The sequence below is a fragment of the Dermochelys coriacea genome, chromosome 8, assembly GCF_009764565.3.
Source record: "Dermochelys coriacea isolate rDerCor1 chromosome 8, rDerCor1.pri.v4, whole genome shotgun sequence".
NCBI classification, from domain to species: domain Eukaryota; kingdom Metazoa; phylum Chordata; order Testudines; family Dermochelyidae; genus Dermochelys; species Dermochelys coriacea.
Genome location: NC_050075.1, coordinates 87,630,181 through 87,643,197, shown reverse-complemented (window position 1 = coordinate 87,643,197; position 13,017 = coordinate 87,630,181). Strand labels below are relative to the sequence as shown.

The 13,017-nt window shown below is 39.8% G+C and overlaps 1 protein-coding gene across 1 annotated transcript in view; it reads right to left on the bottom strand.

Moving 5' to 3' along the window:
* The window catches only part of ANKRD13C (ankyrin repeat domain 13C), a 44,271-nt gene that overhangs the window by 22,287 nt on the left and 8,967 nt on the right, over positions 1–13,017 (bottom strand). The window contains exons 2-6 of the mRNA XM_038412073.2: positions 10,575–10,616; positions 6,941–7,045; positions 5,181–5,266; positions 1,704–1,749; positions 631–697 (exon numbers count right to left, since the gene is read on the bottom strand). Of these exons, the coding sequence (XP_038268001.1) occupies positions 631–697; positions 1,704–1,749; positions 5,181–5,266; positions 6,941–7,045; positions 10,575–10,616 (346 nt within the window). The remainder of the gene's footprint in view (positions 1–630; positions 698–1,703; positions 1,750–5,180; positions 5,267–6,940; positions 7,046–10,574; positions 10,617–13,017) is intronic.

Here is a 13,017-nt window from a genome sequence, read left to right as displayed (position 1 = left end):
AGATATCTGTGTCAAGAGAGATTTTCTTCATTAGAGAGTGTTCTTTGATGCTTTGTCACTTGAAACTGGACAAGTTATGATGCGCTTCACCCACATCCTACAAAACACTGTTGTACAACAGGTCTCTCTATTTACAGATTTTCCTTGATTAAAGTTTCTTCCCTTAATTTTACTCTATTACTTCTAATTATGCCCCTAAAATAGAGTTAAGTACAGTCAACAATAATAGCCCACTACTGTTTGGTATTAGAATAATTGTAAATGTTTGATTCACTTCCATAAAGACCCCCAAAACCTAACCATTACATAAAGCAATTTTTAATTTAAACAGAACTAAACCTTTACAACTAGCTCAGAATGCAGATCTCAGTTATTTGCAAGGCAGTTCTATTCTGTTAAATAAACAACAGGTTTTTTTTGTTTTTAAAAAGGACAATGTGCAACTTAAACTCCTTCCACCTCCCACACCCTTTTAAACAAAATCATGAAAGCATAACACTGTTTTGGAAAGCTTTACAGGCTGGAGCCATTATAGCCTTCAAAAGTGATATTTCAGTTGCACTGTTGGAGTTCTGTAATAAACACTTAGCTTTATAACTTAAGTTTACAATAGTACAAACCAGTGCTTACCTGATATTTATACCTTGTTTGTATATTTTACACGCATCGGAAGGCAGAATTCGGGAAAGTAAAGGCACTATATGTGTAAAAAAAAGTATTAATATTGAACAAGACATAAGAAATATAACTAAGTACTTTTGTGCAACCATATCTCAGCAATATACATTTAAAAAACACTGCAAATTTCACCCGTCTTCAGATATTGCTGTATTTTAAGTATAGAACTATGCTCATTATTTACACTTGTATCTAAAACCTCAAGTGAACATTAAACCAGCAGTGAAACTGGGCATCAGGACAGTCTTATAATATTAATATGTGAGAAGACAGATACAACACAACTGACTGCATTTTTAAAAGCATCGTTTGTTTTACAGTAGTAAAAAAGTTAATGGTTAAAAATGCCCCAGAATGTTCTGAGTGGCATTATAAAGGCACAAAACAAAATGCAGAGTCAATTGAACCTTCTGAGAAGAGGAACAATTGCTCTGAAATGCACTGTCCAGGATGTTGTTCTTATGAAACTGAAAAAGAGGGGCTCAACCGTAGATCAACAGAATAGTTTAGGGAAAGCCATTAGAGGATGCACTCCACTCAAGGCTATGCTGCTCACCATTGTGGGAGATTGGTGGTGGAACCACAATACAGTTCTTGCTATACTCCTGGTTCCTATTTTCCTTGGCAAAGGCTGACTGCCATATCAAGGCATTGTGAATCAGGCCTCAGCATCAACACACTAGGAAGGCCCAGTTCCCTCCCTGTCTGGCCCTTTCTGATACTGCACACCTATACAGAAAGGTGCAGGTGTCAGCTCAACAGACAGAGCACAATTTACTTTGTAACACACCAAATTGTTGCTACATGCACATCTGCTCAACAAATTTTTGTAGGTCAGCAGATGCTTATTTTTCCATGTTTCAATTCCAAATTGGCTTTGAAATTCTGCACACAACATCTAAAAGGAAGGAAGTCTCCGTGGCATTTAATTTTTTTCTTTCAACAATGCTGAAGTCTAATTTTAGGGGGATACTACAAATTCCATTTCTATATACTGATAGGTGCACAAAGATAGGTACTCTTACCCCAACTTTGAAAATCCCAGTGAAGTTCTAGATAGAAGTCACCTAGCTGTGAAAAAAAATATGAATTTATCATTAGCTTGACAGCTGTGTAACATTTCTGGGAAGACACGCAAAATGCAAATTTCATCTTGGGAAAGGCTAGATAAAACAAAGACAGGATATCAGTGAATAATAAAAAAAAAATCTAGCGTTTGTTCCTCCAATGTTATCATCTGAAAAACAATTATATTAACATTTCTTAATTCTAACTAGAGCAGAATGAATATGATGAAGTTACAAACTGAGAGGCTAAACTGCCCATTAGTACCTTATATTTCTGAATTTCTTTTATTTGCAATCATTCAAGCTTTTCTTGGCCTGGGGATAAGCAATTTGTTGTAAATATCCAATATTAAAAATTCAGGCTATGTCAGCTACTTTGATTGAACACCCCAATCAGGAAGCACTGCTTGTCCCATAATTAGGGAAGTATAACTATTATAGTGAAAAATATAACTATTATAAATATTCATGTTTACAAGTTCAAATTGTGCTTTCTTCAAATTTCTGCATCAGAATAGTTGCAGAAAGCAAAAACGAAAAGGGATAGGAGTAAAGTACTTTTTCAAGCATTGTTTTTTAAATAACAAATTGGGGTATTCATCCATTTCTAATCTCAACATGGAGATTAGAAAAATGATCTTGCGTCAGCGTGAAAGAGGAATACCCCATGTGACAGGGTCAGGCTGGATGGCTACAGGAGAGTAATAAAAGGCAGATATATTAGTCCCAGGTTAATTAGGTCCCTTTTCCCTGGGTAAGGTAACAGGGAAGGTTCCAGAACAATCAGGAACCTTCTGGAGACAATTAAGACAGACTGATTAGAACACCTGCAGCCAATCAAGAAGGTGCTAGAATCAATTAAGGCAGGCTAATCAGGGCACCTGGGTTTAAAAAGGAGCTCACTTCAGTTTGTGGTGCACATGTAAGGAGCTGGGAGCAAGAGGCGCTAGGAGCTGAGAGTGAGAATGCATATTATTGGAGGACTGAGGAGTACAAGCATTAATCAGACACCAGGAGAAAGGTCCTATGGTGAGGATAAAGAAGGTGTTGGGAGGAGGCCATAGGGAAGTAGCCCAGGGAGTTGGAGCTGTCACAGAGCTGTTCCAGGAGGCACTCTAGACAGCTGCATTCCACAAGGCCCTGGGCTGGAACCCAGAGTAGAGGGTGGGCCCGGGTTCCCCCCAAACCTCCCAACTCCTGGTCAGACACAAGAGTCGTCGACTTGGACTGTGGGTTCACGAAAACGGCCAAACTGAGGGCTGCTGTAAGCTCCAAGGCGAGCAAATCCGCCAATAAGTGCAAGACCCACCAAGGTAGAGGAGGAACTTTGTCACACCCAACAACTTTATTGAACCTGTGCTGATATCCAACACTGTTCAGACTTTCGAGAAAATGGACTTCTATGCTACAGGTGGAAAAAGCAAGCACAGATTCTTTACTGAATCAATGAATGATTCATAGGATTTAAGGGCCAGAAAGTCCCATCAGAAAAGCCTGATTCATATAAAATTGTACTACAGTGATCTTGTGACAGCGTGGACTGTCACATGGGAGGAGGAAAAACAACAACTAAGTAGATGACTCCAATTAGCTGATCTTCTCTGAGACTGCTGGGTGTGGGAGGGGTCTGGAGTCTATATAAACCAGACCCAGCTCATTCCATAGACAGAAGATGAGGCAGCAGCCAAGACGACTGGGATTTTGGCTGTGGACGATAAACTAAATAATGATACATCTCTTGTACAAGTACTCGTATATTCTCTCCAGCTCCTTTTCTTCCTTTCCCCTCCTTCCTTTCTGTGGTGGTCAAATCATCCTGGATCACAAGACAATGGCTTGGTGACATTTAGAGCTGTGGAATTTAGGGTTTACCTGGAGGGCCAAATAACCTTAGTGACTATCCAGAGCACTGGGAATATTACTATCTGCAATCTTGCTGGAGCTGGTGAGAATCCACTGGTGCACAGATCTGTTTTATAGATACAGCTTTTAAATGGATGTGGACTCAACCCCCTATTTTCCACAAGCTCTTCCACATTTTACCATTGACTCAAGGGAAGTTGCAAGCGTCTGCAATGTTTTATAGCAGCTAGTGTTCTAACAAGAGCACAGGTAGCAGCAATTTGAAACTGGACAGAATCTAGTTTCAAATCACGGCTTTGCGGAAAGTATTACTGTGCACAGGCAGAGTTGTGCCTCTATGTGCAGCAGCCTATTTCTTTAAGCGAAAAACTAGGCTAAAAACTCACTGCTATGAGTGCACTGACAGAAAGGGGGAAGGAAGAACAAATGGTTCAATGTTACATCTAGTAAAACTGATGGCTGAAAGAGGCGAGCATATCAGAAACAAAATCTTCACATTTTGGTGTAAGGGAAAGGGTTTTTCCAAGAGAGAGACTCTTAAAGACCTAATCCATTACAAAATAAGTATCCTTCTAACTATTATGTCACATTGTAAGCCCTGGCTTTATTACTGCAAACCACAGTAGATGGATAATTCCTCCTTACATGAGCTGAGCTTTTATAACAGTTTCTAACAGCAGAGGAGGAACTCGTGTCCCAAAGCCTGGTTGGTTCTCTTTTTGGAGGTTTCCGCAGAGCACCTAGGACTAACCAAGCATAGAGCTTAAGCTCTCTTCTTATCCCTAGAGATGTGTTCTCCAAAACATGAAGCTATGAAACTGAGTCAATAAACAAGTGGAGACAAAAACTATTTCACAGCATGCACAACCCCCTCTCCCATTCAGGATGCACGTACGCTCTTCCCACCAATTCGCAACCAACTTTGCTGGGGCAATCACATCAGTTGCTTACAAAGAAAAGTATTAGGAAGCACTGGCTAAATCTTACTACTGCAATACTATGAAACAGTTGGAAATAATCAACATATGTGACTAGCCACTTCACCATGAGTGATAATGAACAACAATTTGGGAACCAGTGCACTAGTGACACAGTCAAAATGATCAATGAAAATGCCAGACACTGCACACACACAAGTTATTCTCAGGTTGTCCACCTATGATACTCCAGTGATTCATTAAGACTCTGAACCTTCCAAATGAAAAGTAATGTCAATTCCTGTAAGTAACTTTAAAATTAAGCATTTGATTTCCTTAAGTATAACTCCAGCATTTAGCACGTTTAGATTAACTAATTAAAGAATCTCTGAAAATTCAATAGTGACAGAAGCTACCTTACCACAGTACTTTTTGCTCTAGAAATGTACTGCCTCCACAGGTCCCCACTAAGAGATCATCTGCACCACCATATGGTGACCATGATCTCTTTCAAGGCAAAGAAAACATACTTCCTCACCGGATTACCTGGTTTGAAATGGGCTCTGCTGCAGAGTGGCAGGGACATGATAGTGTGGCTCAGTGTCAACATCATAAAAGAATAATTGTCATTTATCAATAGTTTCCTTAAGCTTACCTCTTTCAGGGCTTTTAATAATCGAGGTCGCTTTTCTTCAACACTTTCCCTGGACTGCTGCTTCAGCTTCCTTAGGAGTGCTGTAACTAAACAGAAGTGTACTGTAAATCAAATATTTTGCTCAGATTGTGAACCCCTCAGGGCAGGGACTCATCTTCCAGAGCTTTTCAAATACTGAAAAATGTAAGCAAGTGTCTATTTCATCAGACATTTTAAATGTCATTATATATAACTATTTGAATCACAGCAGCAAGAAAGCCTCAGTAATACTGTTTTGCAACGAAATCAGTATATGTAAATTCATGGCAACAATTCTAGCTGCATCCCATTTTTGCTTGCACACTACTGGACATGTGTCAGTGGAAGACATTAACATTTACTTCTGTGGAGAGAATCCCTCAGCACAGAGGAATGCCCTGTGTTTAAAATGCTGATAGTATTTACAAACGAGCAGCAAAACGTTAAGGGCATGACTACACTGGAAACTTCAAAGCACTGTCGTGGGAGCGCTCCTGCAGCAGCGCTTTGAAGTACGAGTGTGGTCGGGAGTTTGAGAGCTCTCCCAGCACTCCTGGTAATCCACCTCCACAAGGGGATTAGCTCTCAGGGTTCGGAGCCTATTTACACTAGCTCTTTAAAGCATTCTGACTTGCTGCGCTCAGAGGGGTGATTTTTCACACCCCTGAGCCAGCAAGTTAGAGCTCTATAAAATGTAAGTGTAGCCAAGCCTTAAGTTGTGTACTATGAGAAGCAGTAAAAAAAGCAAATAGTGCAGTACTTAACTGCCATCTACTAACAGGTGGCAATGGACTAATTTTGACCCTTACTGCTTCACTTGAGAGCAGAATGGATAAGTAACTCAATCAACACAGTTTGTGACTTAGGGCTTGTGTACACTGGCACTTTACAGCAATGCAACTTTCTCGCTTATGGGGTGTGAAAAAACACCCCGTGAGAGCAGCAAGTTTCAGCACTGTAATGCGCCAGTGTAGACAAGTGCTGGTAGCTAGGCCCCTCATGGCGGTGTTTTTTTGAGAGTGCTGGGAGAGCTCTCTCCCAGCGCTGTGCCTTGATTAAACAGCCCTTAGTCTCCTCCTCCCCCTCACAGCAGAGAACCAATGACAGTATGGTAGTATCCCACTGCCAGTGGTTACATGTTATCTGCTCACACATTCCCCCCCATTACTCACAACTAGAAACTGCACTTGATGTATTTATTTAACACATAGCTGGTTGATTATTAACTTTTAAGAGGCATTAAAATGTCCCAATGGTCCACAGTGAAGAAACAGAATGTGAGTGAATCACATTGCTACCTTGGTTTATGATTTCACTCTTATTTAGAAAAGGTCAGTTTGTTGTTTTCACATTCACTGAAAAACAAGGTCTTAAACATACTTAATTTCCGTCTTCTTTTCAATACAGTTTATCTTACTACCATTCTGGTGTTATCAGGAGTAGGAAAACTGTTTAGCCGAGATATTAATTAACAGGGCTTTTAATAATCGAACAGCAAGGACAGAACATGCATTTTTAAACACTACAGTATCCAGGGTAGACAAAGATAGTAGCATTTTAAATAAATGTTAACTAGTTGCAGTCAACCTTAGAGGGAGCCTTACCTTAACAACTAATTAACACTTTCTTTGTCTACACAAGGTGCCAAGTAATACTCTTCATGTCAGCTAAACAGACTTCACTTCCTAGGCTAAGTAAGACCTTTGTTTACATCAACCAAGTAATCAGCTAAGGTTTCTTACTCATTTGTCTGTCTCCATAGCTGATGGCTTCTGCAAGAGGACTCCATCCCTGAGCATTTTTCACCTTTACTGGAGCATTGTGGGCCAAAAGTAAGTGTGCACATTCTGTAACAGAACAAGTGGTAATATTTATTTAGAGCAAACACTATAGTTTCCTTTAACTATTCTGTAAGGGGTCATTAAAAATAACCCTTATTTCTCTTCCCTTCAGCTGTCAGGTTTTTAATAGGGGAAAAACCTTGTGACAGTCTTTTAGATGGTAATAATTAATTGTCCTTTCTGGAGAAAAGCAGTTGAGATGGTCTGGAACTGTTGCTGTTAAAGTATGATCCAGATTTCCCCCCCCCCTTGCACACGCGCACGCACGCACACACACAGACACACTCAATAACAGCAAGGACAGAAAATGCAGCTTCTGTCTCTGGTACTGACTAGTAAATGTTTCTTACTTGCAATCTCACTGCTAGAGAAACATGGGCACAGCACCGGTCTCATCAGCTACTCATCAGAGACTTGGCAAACTTGTACTAGTGTCAGGCTGGCTGTTTAAAATATTGCTGTTAGCTGCCCTCTAGTCACAGGCTCACTGCAGTGCTGTGAGACAGACAGACTTGGTCAGCTAAAATTTTTATTAAACAGAATAATAGAATAGAATAGAAGAAATAGAATAGAAGAAAAGGTGGGAAAGAAAAATGACATGAGGGTGTGGGGTGACAGCAAGAACCAAAGTCTCATATTCCAGGTGGTGTTCAGAATGCAGGCAGAGCCACTGGAGGTGAATGTCATCTAAGTCCCCCTTTCTCTCTCTGACCAGATCTGATTGGATTATCTCAGAATTAGGCTGATGGAGACCTAATGGTGTCAAAGTGCATCCCGGGGTACCAGGAGATGGCGAGAGTGGCAGCCATAATGGTACAGATCATGCCTTTCAGTTCAACCTCCTCTCCCCATCCCGAAGTAGGAGCAATGGGTGGAACAGCCCATCACTAATTTTGTTCACAAATCAGACCTAGTTTCCAATGCACCAGTTTCACAAAAATAGTGTGTCACCCTTGATGACCAGGAATTGTCAAGACTATAGCTTTCTCTCTCTGTCCTCAAAAGCTATAAAAGGGCATTGATTAAGAGAGAACTGTGCACTTTCTCTAGAACCCTGAGGTTTTCCTTGTCCCATTCAAGTACTGACCAGGCTCAATCCTGCTTAGCTATAGAGATTTGAAATCACATCTCACGATTGAGAGCATACCCAATTTAATTTAAAACCAAAACAGCTAGTTTCTTCAAACTGATGTTGTTCAAACCATCATTTTACATCTACTCAAGATGCAGAGACTGTACACAATTAGAAAGATTAACTGCATTGTGCCTCTAATGTCTATTGATCTAAACCCCAGATTCCCAATGGGCATATACTATCATGTTCTTGATGGTTATGCTTTTAAAGACATCTGTCACTTCTGGATGATAAAGAGATTTCTCTGAGTTCACTTAGCTGATGTGTTGAGCACATTCTCTTGCCTTAAAAGCTGTCTTAGGAGATGAGAATCACAGGTACCCACCTCTTACGTATAAGCTTCCAGTTTAACTGGTACACCAGCAAAAGCCTGCCAAAATAACTATGATAAATGTTTCAATGGAAAATTTCCAGGGTGTTTCAGTGACAGCATAATGCTAAAGTCATTTGAATCATATTCTTAGTCTTATGCTCCAAAGGGAGCATCCTGAAAAGGAATTCTTTCCAGTTCTACTCCAATGCCCCTACTGTCCAAAATAAAAGGGAAGCAGAAATGCTCCTAAAATGGGTCTGGTTTCATTTTGGTTGGAACTATGATAGCCATCATGCAATATATACTTTAAAATGGACAAAGGCTAATTGTGTTATGTTTGCCATTTCTCATTATTTACAACAGACACACATTTACAGGCAGTATATATATTGAGAAGAGCCACTAGACCCATCTGGCACATATATAAAAATGAAATTGAGAAACTAATTTTGCCCTTAGTTTTCAGAAGTTGAAAAAATATTTTTAAAAGCATTCACACTTCAATAGCATGGTCACACAGTTCATACAGCCTCCTCCTTCTACTTTCTACCCTTAATTTTGCTTTCATTATTTACTCAAACCTATGTTTCTCAGGCTTCTCTCCCATTAGCATTCCATGTGCTTAAATGATTAAATACCACAAACAGGTGCAATTATGATGTGTTATACAAACACCAAACAAAGAAGATTAAAGTTATGCAGTCACCTGGTATATGAGATCCTAGAAATCATGATCTAATGGACAGAGCACAAGGCTATGAGCAAAGCATTCTTGAGTTTAATTCATACTATGATTTGCTATGTGACCCAGGGCAAGTCACAATCTTTAAAAAGGTGACAATACCTATTTACACAGGGGTCTTGTGAGGATGAGTCAACATTCATGGAGCATTGATTATTAATAATGCAACCCAGCTTTACTTAATACAACTGAAATCTGGAAATATCAGATACTATTTGTACAAATAAGACTTCTATATGAAGCTTTATTGAAAAAAGTGTTCAACTACCAAAAAAAAAAAAAATCTTCTTTAAAGACATAACTAGATCAGATTTTAGAAATTGATTTTAAAATTGCTGAACTGCATTGATGTTTACTCAACTAATGATAGAGGACATAACTATCTAGGAACAGGCTGGGTTAACACCCATTTATCCCACTGAGATTATCTTAATATACAGTGTATGCTATTAATGGGGGAAACTTTGATAAAAAGCTTCCCTAAGAAATTTGGGGCTACCTGTCACATACAAGATCTTCAGATGTTAGTATCAACAATTATTACACATGTATAATGGGATTTTTAAAGCAACAACAACTAAAAGGTTAATTTCACCCAACCTACCTAAAAATGACCAAAAGCATTACTCTCAGCTGGTCCTTGATTTTTTTTCCCCCCCTAGTTTTGTTTTGTTTTCTTTTTAAACAAGAGCTTCCCCTCTCTCCTGCTTTCTGGTATACAAGTAGCCAGCTGGGAAAAACACTCTGGTACCTGTTGCTTAGCTAACTCACATGAAGCAGCCCACTTGTTTCAACAGCCCTTCCTCTTCCTGTTCCCCTGGAGGGGTTTAACTATGCAAGAAGAAATGGCAGCCCCTTTTCCCACTTGCCAGGAGGACTACTTCCCGTCTTAGTTCAGGGTGAAGATGGAAAAGCACCTCTGGTCATGATTTTTTTCCCCTCTCACCTTTCTAATTCTAGGACCTTCCAGGTCTCACTGTTTTCTGATAGTTCTGTAAGAAGAGGAAAGCCTTCTCCACCTATTCTCTTACTAGACTCTCAGAAGAATGCCCACCTATTATAGCTCATTTTCCTGTTTCCAAAGACTTCCAATCTGCTCCTATTCATCCCTCAGCTCCCTCCTGCAACTTTGGTTTTGGCATCTTTATCCCCCAGTCTCTCAAGTTTTTTTTTTTTTTTCTATTCTCATGCATCCTCTTTTTTTCCTGAAAGTCTCCTCAACTTGTAACTGAACACATTCAATAAAAGTTGTTTTTTTAAGTCTTAAACTTTTCGAACCATTTCTCTTCCTTAAAATCTTGAGAGAAATCTGAGAACATATGATACTTAAAGTAGTTTTACCAACCTTTATATCCCAACATCACAGCAAGATGTAACGGAGTGTTTCCTGCAGTGGAAAAAAAAAGGAAATTAGATTCACGATACAAGAATCCATGAGAGACTTTCTTCAGGAGTTGGCTCTTGTGTCTCAAGGAAGGCTCATACGTAAAAATTTTCACACTGTTAAAATGTAACCTATGGTACCATAAATATATAAAAGTTACAAGGTTATTTTTTAATGAATGATTCCTTTGATAACACCTTACAGTTTTTGTAATATACATCTACATCAAAAGTGTTTCAAGAAGCGAGTTTTCTGTATCATTTACATTTTGAAATTTGATTCTAGCAAACAGAAAAAAAAAGTTTGATTCTATTTTTAGGAAAGTAAGAGAACTATAGCCCAAACTACCCTTATTTGTTGAAAAGTCTCAAATCTTATCAAGAATAGCAGATCTAGGGCAACAACTATACATAAGAAAGTTATTCTGATAAAATTTTAAAGAGTATGTGATATGCTGCCAAACAAGGTGCCAGATCATGCCAAAGACCCTAGGCCTCCCTGAACACTGACAAAAGCATAGCTAGAAATCAGTCTGGTTCACCTGCATGTTAGTATCGTTAAAATAGACGTTAAGTTTATAAGAATGTGTTTAGACTTTCTAAATGCTTGTAGGAGGCTGCATGTAAAAATTCAGTACTCCATGTTATAAGGTTACATTACGTGTTTGCATTGTAATCGTGTCAGTCATCTAACAGGAGAGGAGCATTAATTAATATTGGAATGCTGGCTTCTTACAAAGGTGTTTGGTCCTGCCCAAGAAGACGACCCACTGAAACCAAATGAGATGTTGTGAAACATTACAGAACAAAGACTTTGTTGATTGCTCCCCCAAATACCCATGAAGAGGAGACTGCAGGTGGACTAGTCCCATCAACTTGAATTCTGGGGGAAGGGAATAAAAATCCCGACAAGAAGAAATTGTATCTCTACAGTGCTTGAACTCTGAGGGAAGAAGATTTCTAAGCACAAGCCAGGGATCCCCAGCTGTTTGGCCTGGGTTAGCCATAAAGGACATATAGGGCTTGCATATTTCAGCAACTTCTATTACCCTTTTGGAAACTTAGACTAAATCATTTGTGTATTTTTACTGCATTAACCTTGTAAATAACTTTTTTCTTATTTAATAACTTTAGTTAATTTATGATAGGATTGGCTACAAGCATTGTCTTTGGTATAGGATCTAAGGTACAATTGACCTGGGGTAATAAACAGTAAGTAACCTGAATATTATTGTGATTTTTGGGGTAAGGAACCATCTATCACAAAGGAAAGCTTGCTTGGATGGCAAAATAGACCAGAGTACCCAAAAGAACTCTGTGACTCCATATTAAGCCTATTATAGCGCTTGAGGAGTTCACACTTGGCGAAATCTACGTATAAAACTCAGTCAGTTTGGGGTTTGTGCACTGCTTCTTCAGTCTGTCCTGAGATTGGTACTCACTCTTGTGAGCAACTTTAGACAGTCGGAGAGTATGTTTCCCCCCGCCCCCCCCCAGACATTAAGCAATACTAAACCAGTTTTACTAGTATGGAATTATAGAATCATAGAATATCAGGGTTGGAAGGGACCTCAGGAGGTCATCTAGTCCAAGCCCCTGCTCAAAGCAGGAACAATCCCCAATTTTTGCCCCAGATCCTGAAATGGCCCCCTCAAGAATTGAACTCACAACCCTGGGGTTAGCAGGCCAATGCATAGCTAGTGAAACGTAATACTCCACCCTTCAATATAAAAGCAGTGCGACTGGTTAGAGCAGAGGTCCCCAAACTATGGGGCGCATCCCCATGGGGGCACAGAGAAACATTCAGGGGAGTGCAGCTGAGGCCTAAGCCAGCCCCCATGGGGGGCAAGGAGGGAGCACCACCCAGATCCACTCCTGGTCTGTACCTGGAGTCCCAGCTGCCTTGGCCCCCTTACCTCCTCCCCTACCCTCCCCGAGCCTCGGTGGGGGGAAGGGCGTGACAGGATAACGGGGGTGCAAGGTAAAAAGTTTTGGGACCACTGGGTTAGAGCAATATCTGTTATTTTTAAATTATATATATTAAACCTCCTTTAAAATGTGACAAAAAATCTCTGTGGTCAAACAAACGTAGTAAGACCATCAACAACACTTGATAAGTCTCAAATCTGCATAACTTCCTACTTTGGCATGGGGGGGAGGGGAGGGAAGGGAAGGGGAGACAGTATTGCTAAAGGCAGTCAATCCTTCAGGTTACTTAAAAGGCTTAAAATAGACTTGTCACTAGATACTTTACGAGAAAGCATAAGAATAAACTGCTACTAAAGAACTGGAATAGCAAGTACAACATTTCCAAAGAAAAAGGGAAGAGAGAACGGTAATTAGACCTCTGGACAGTTCAAACAACAAAAACACAATTGTGATTTTAAGTATTAAAAATTCCCAGT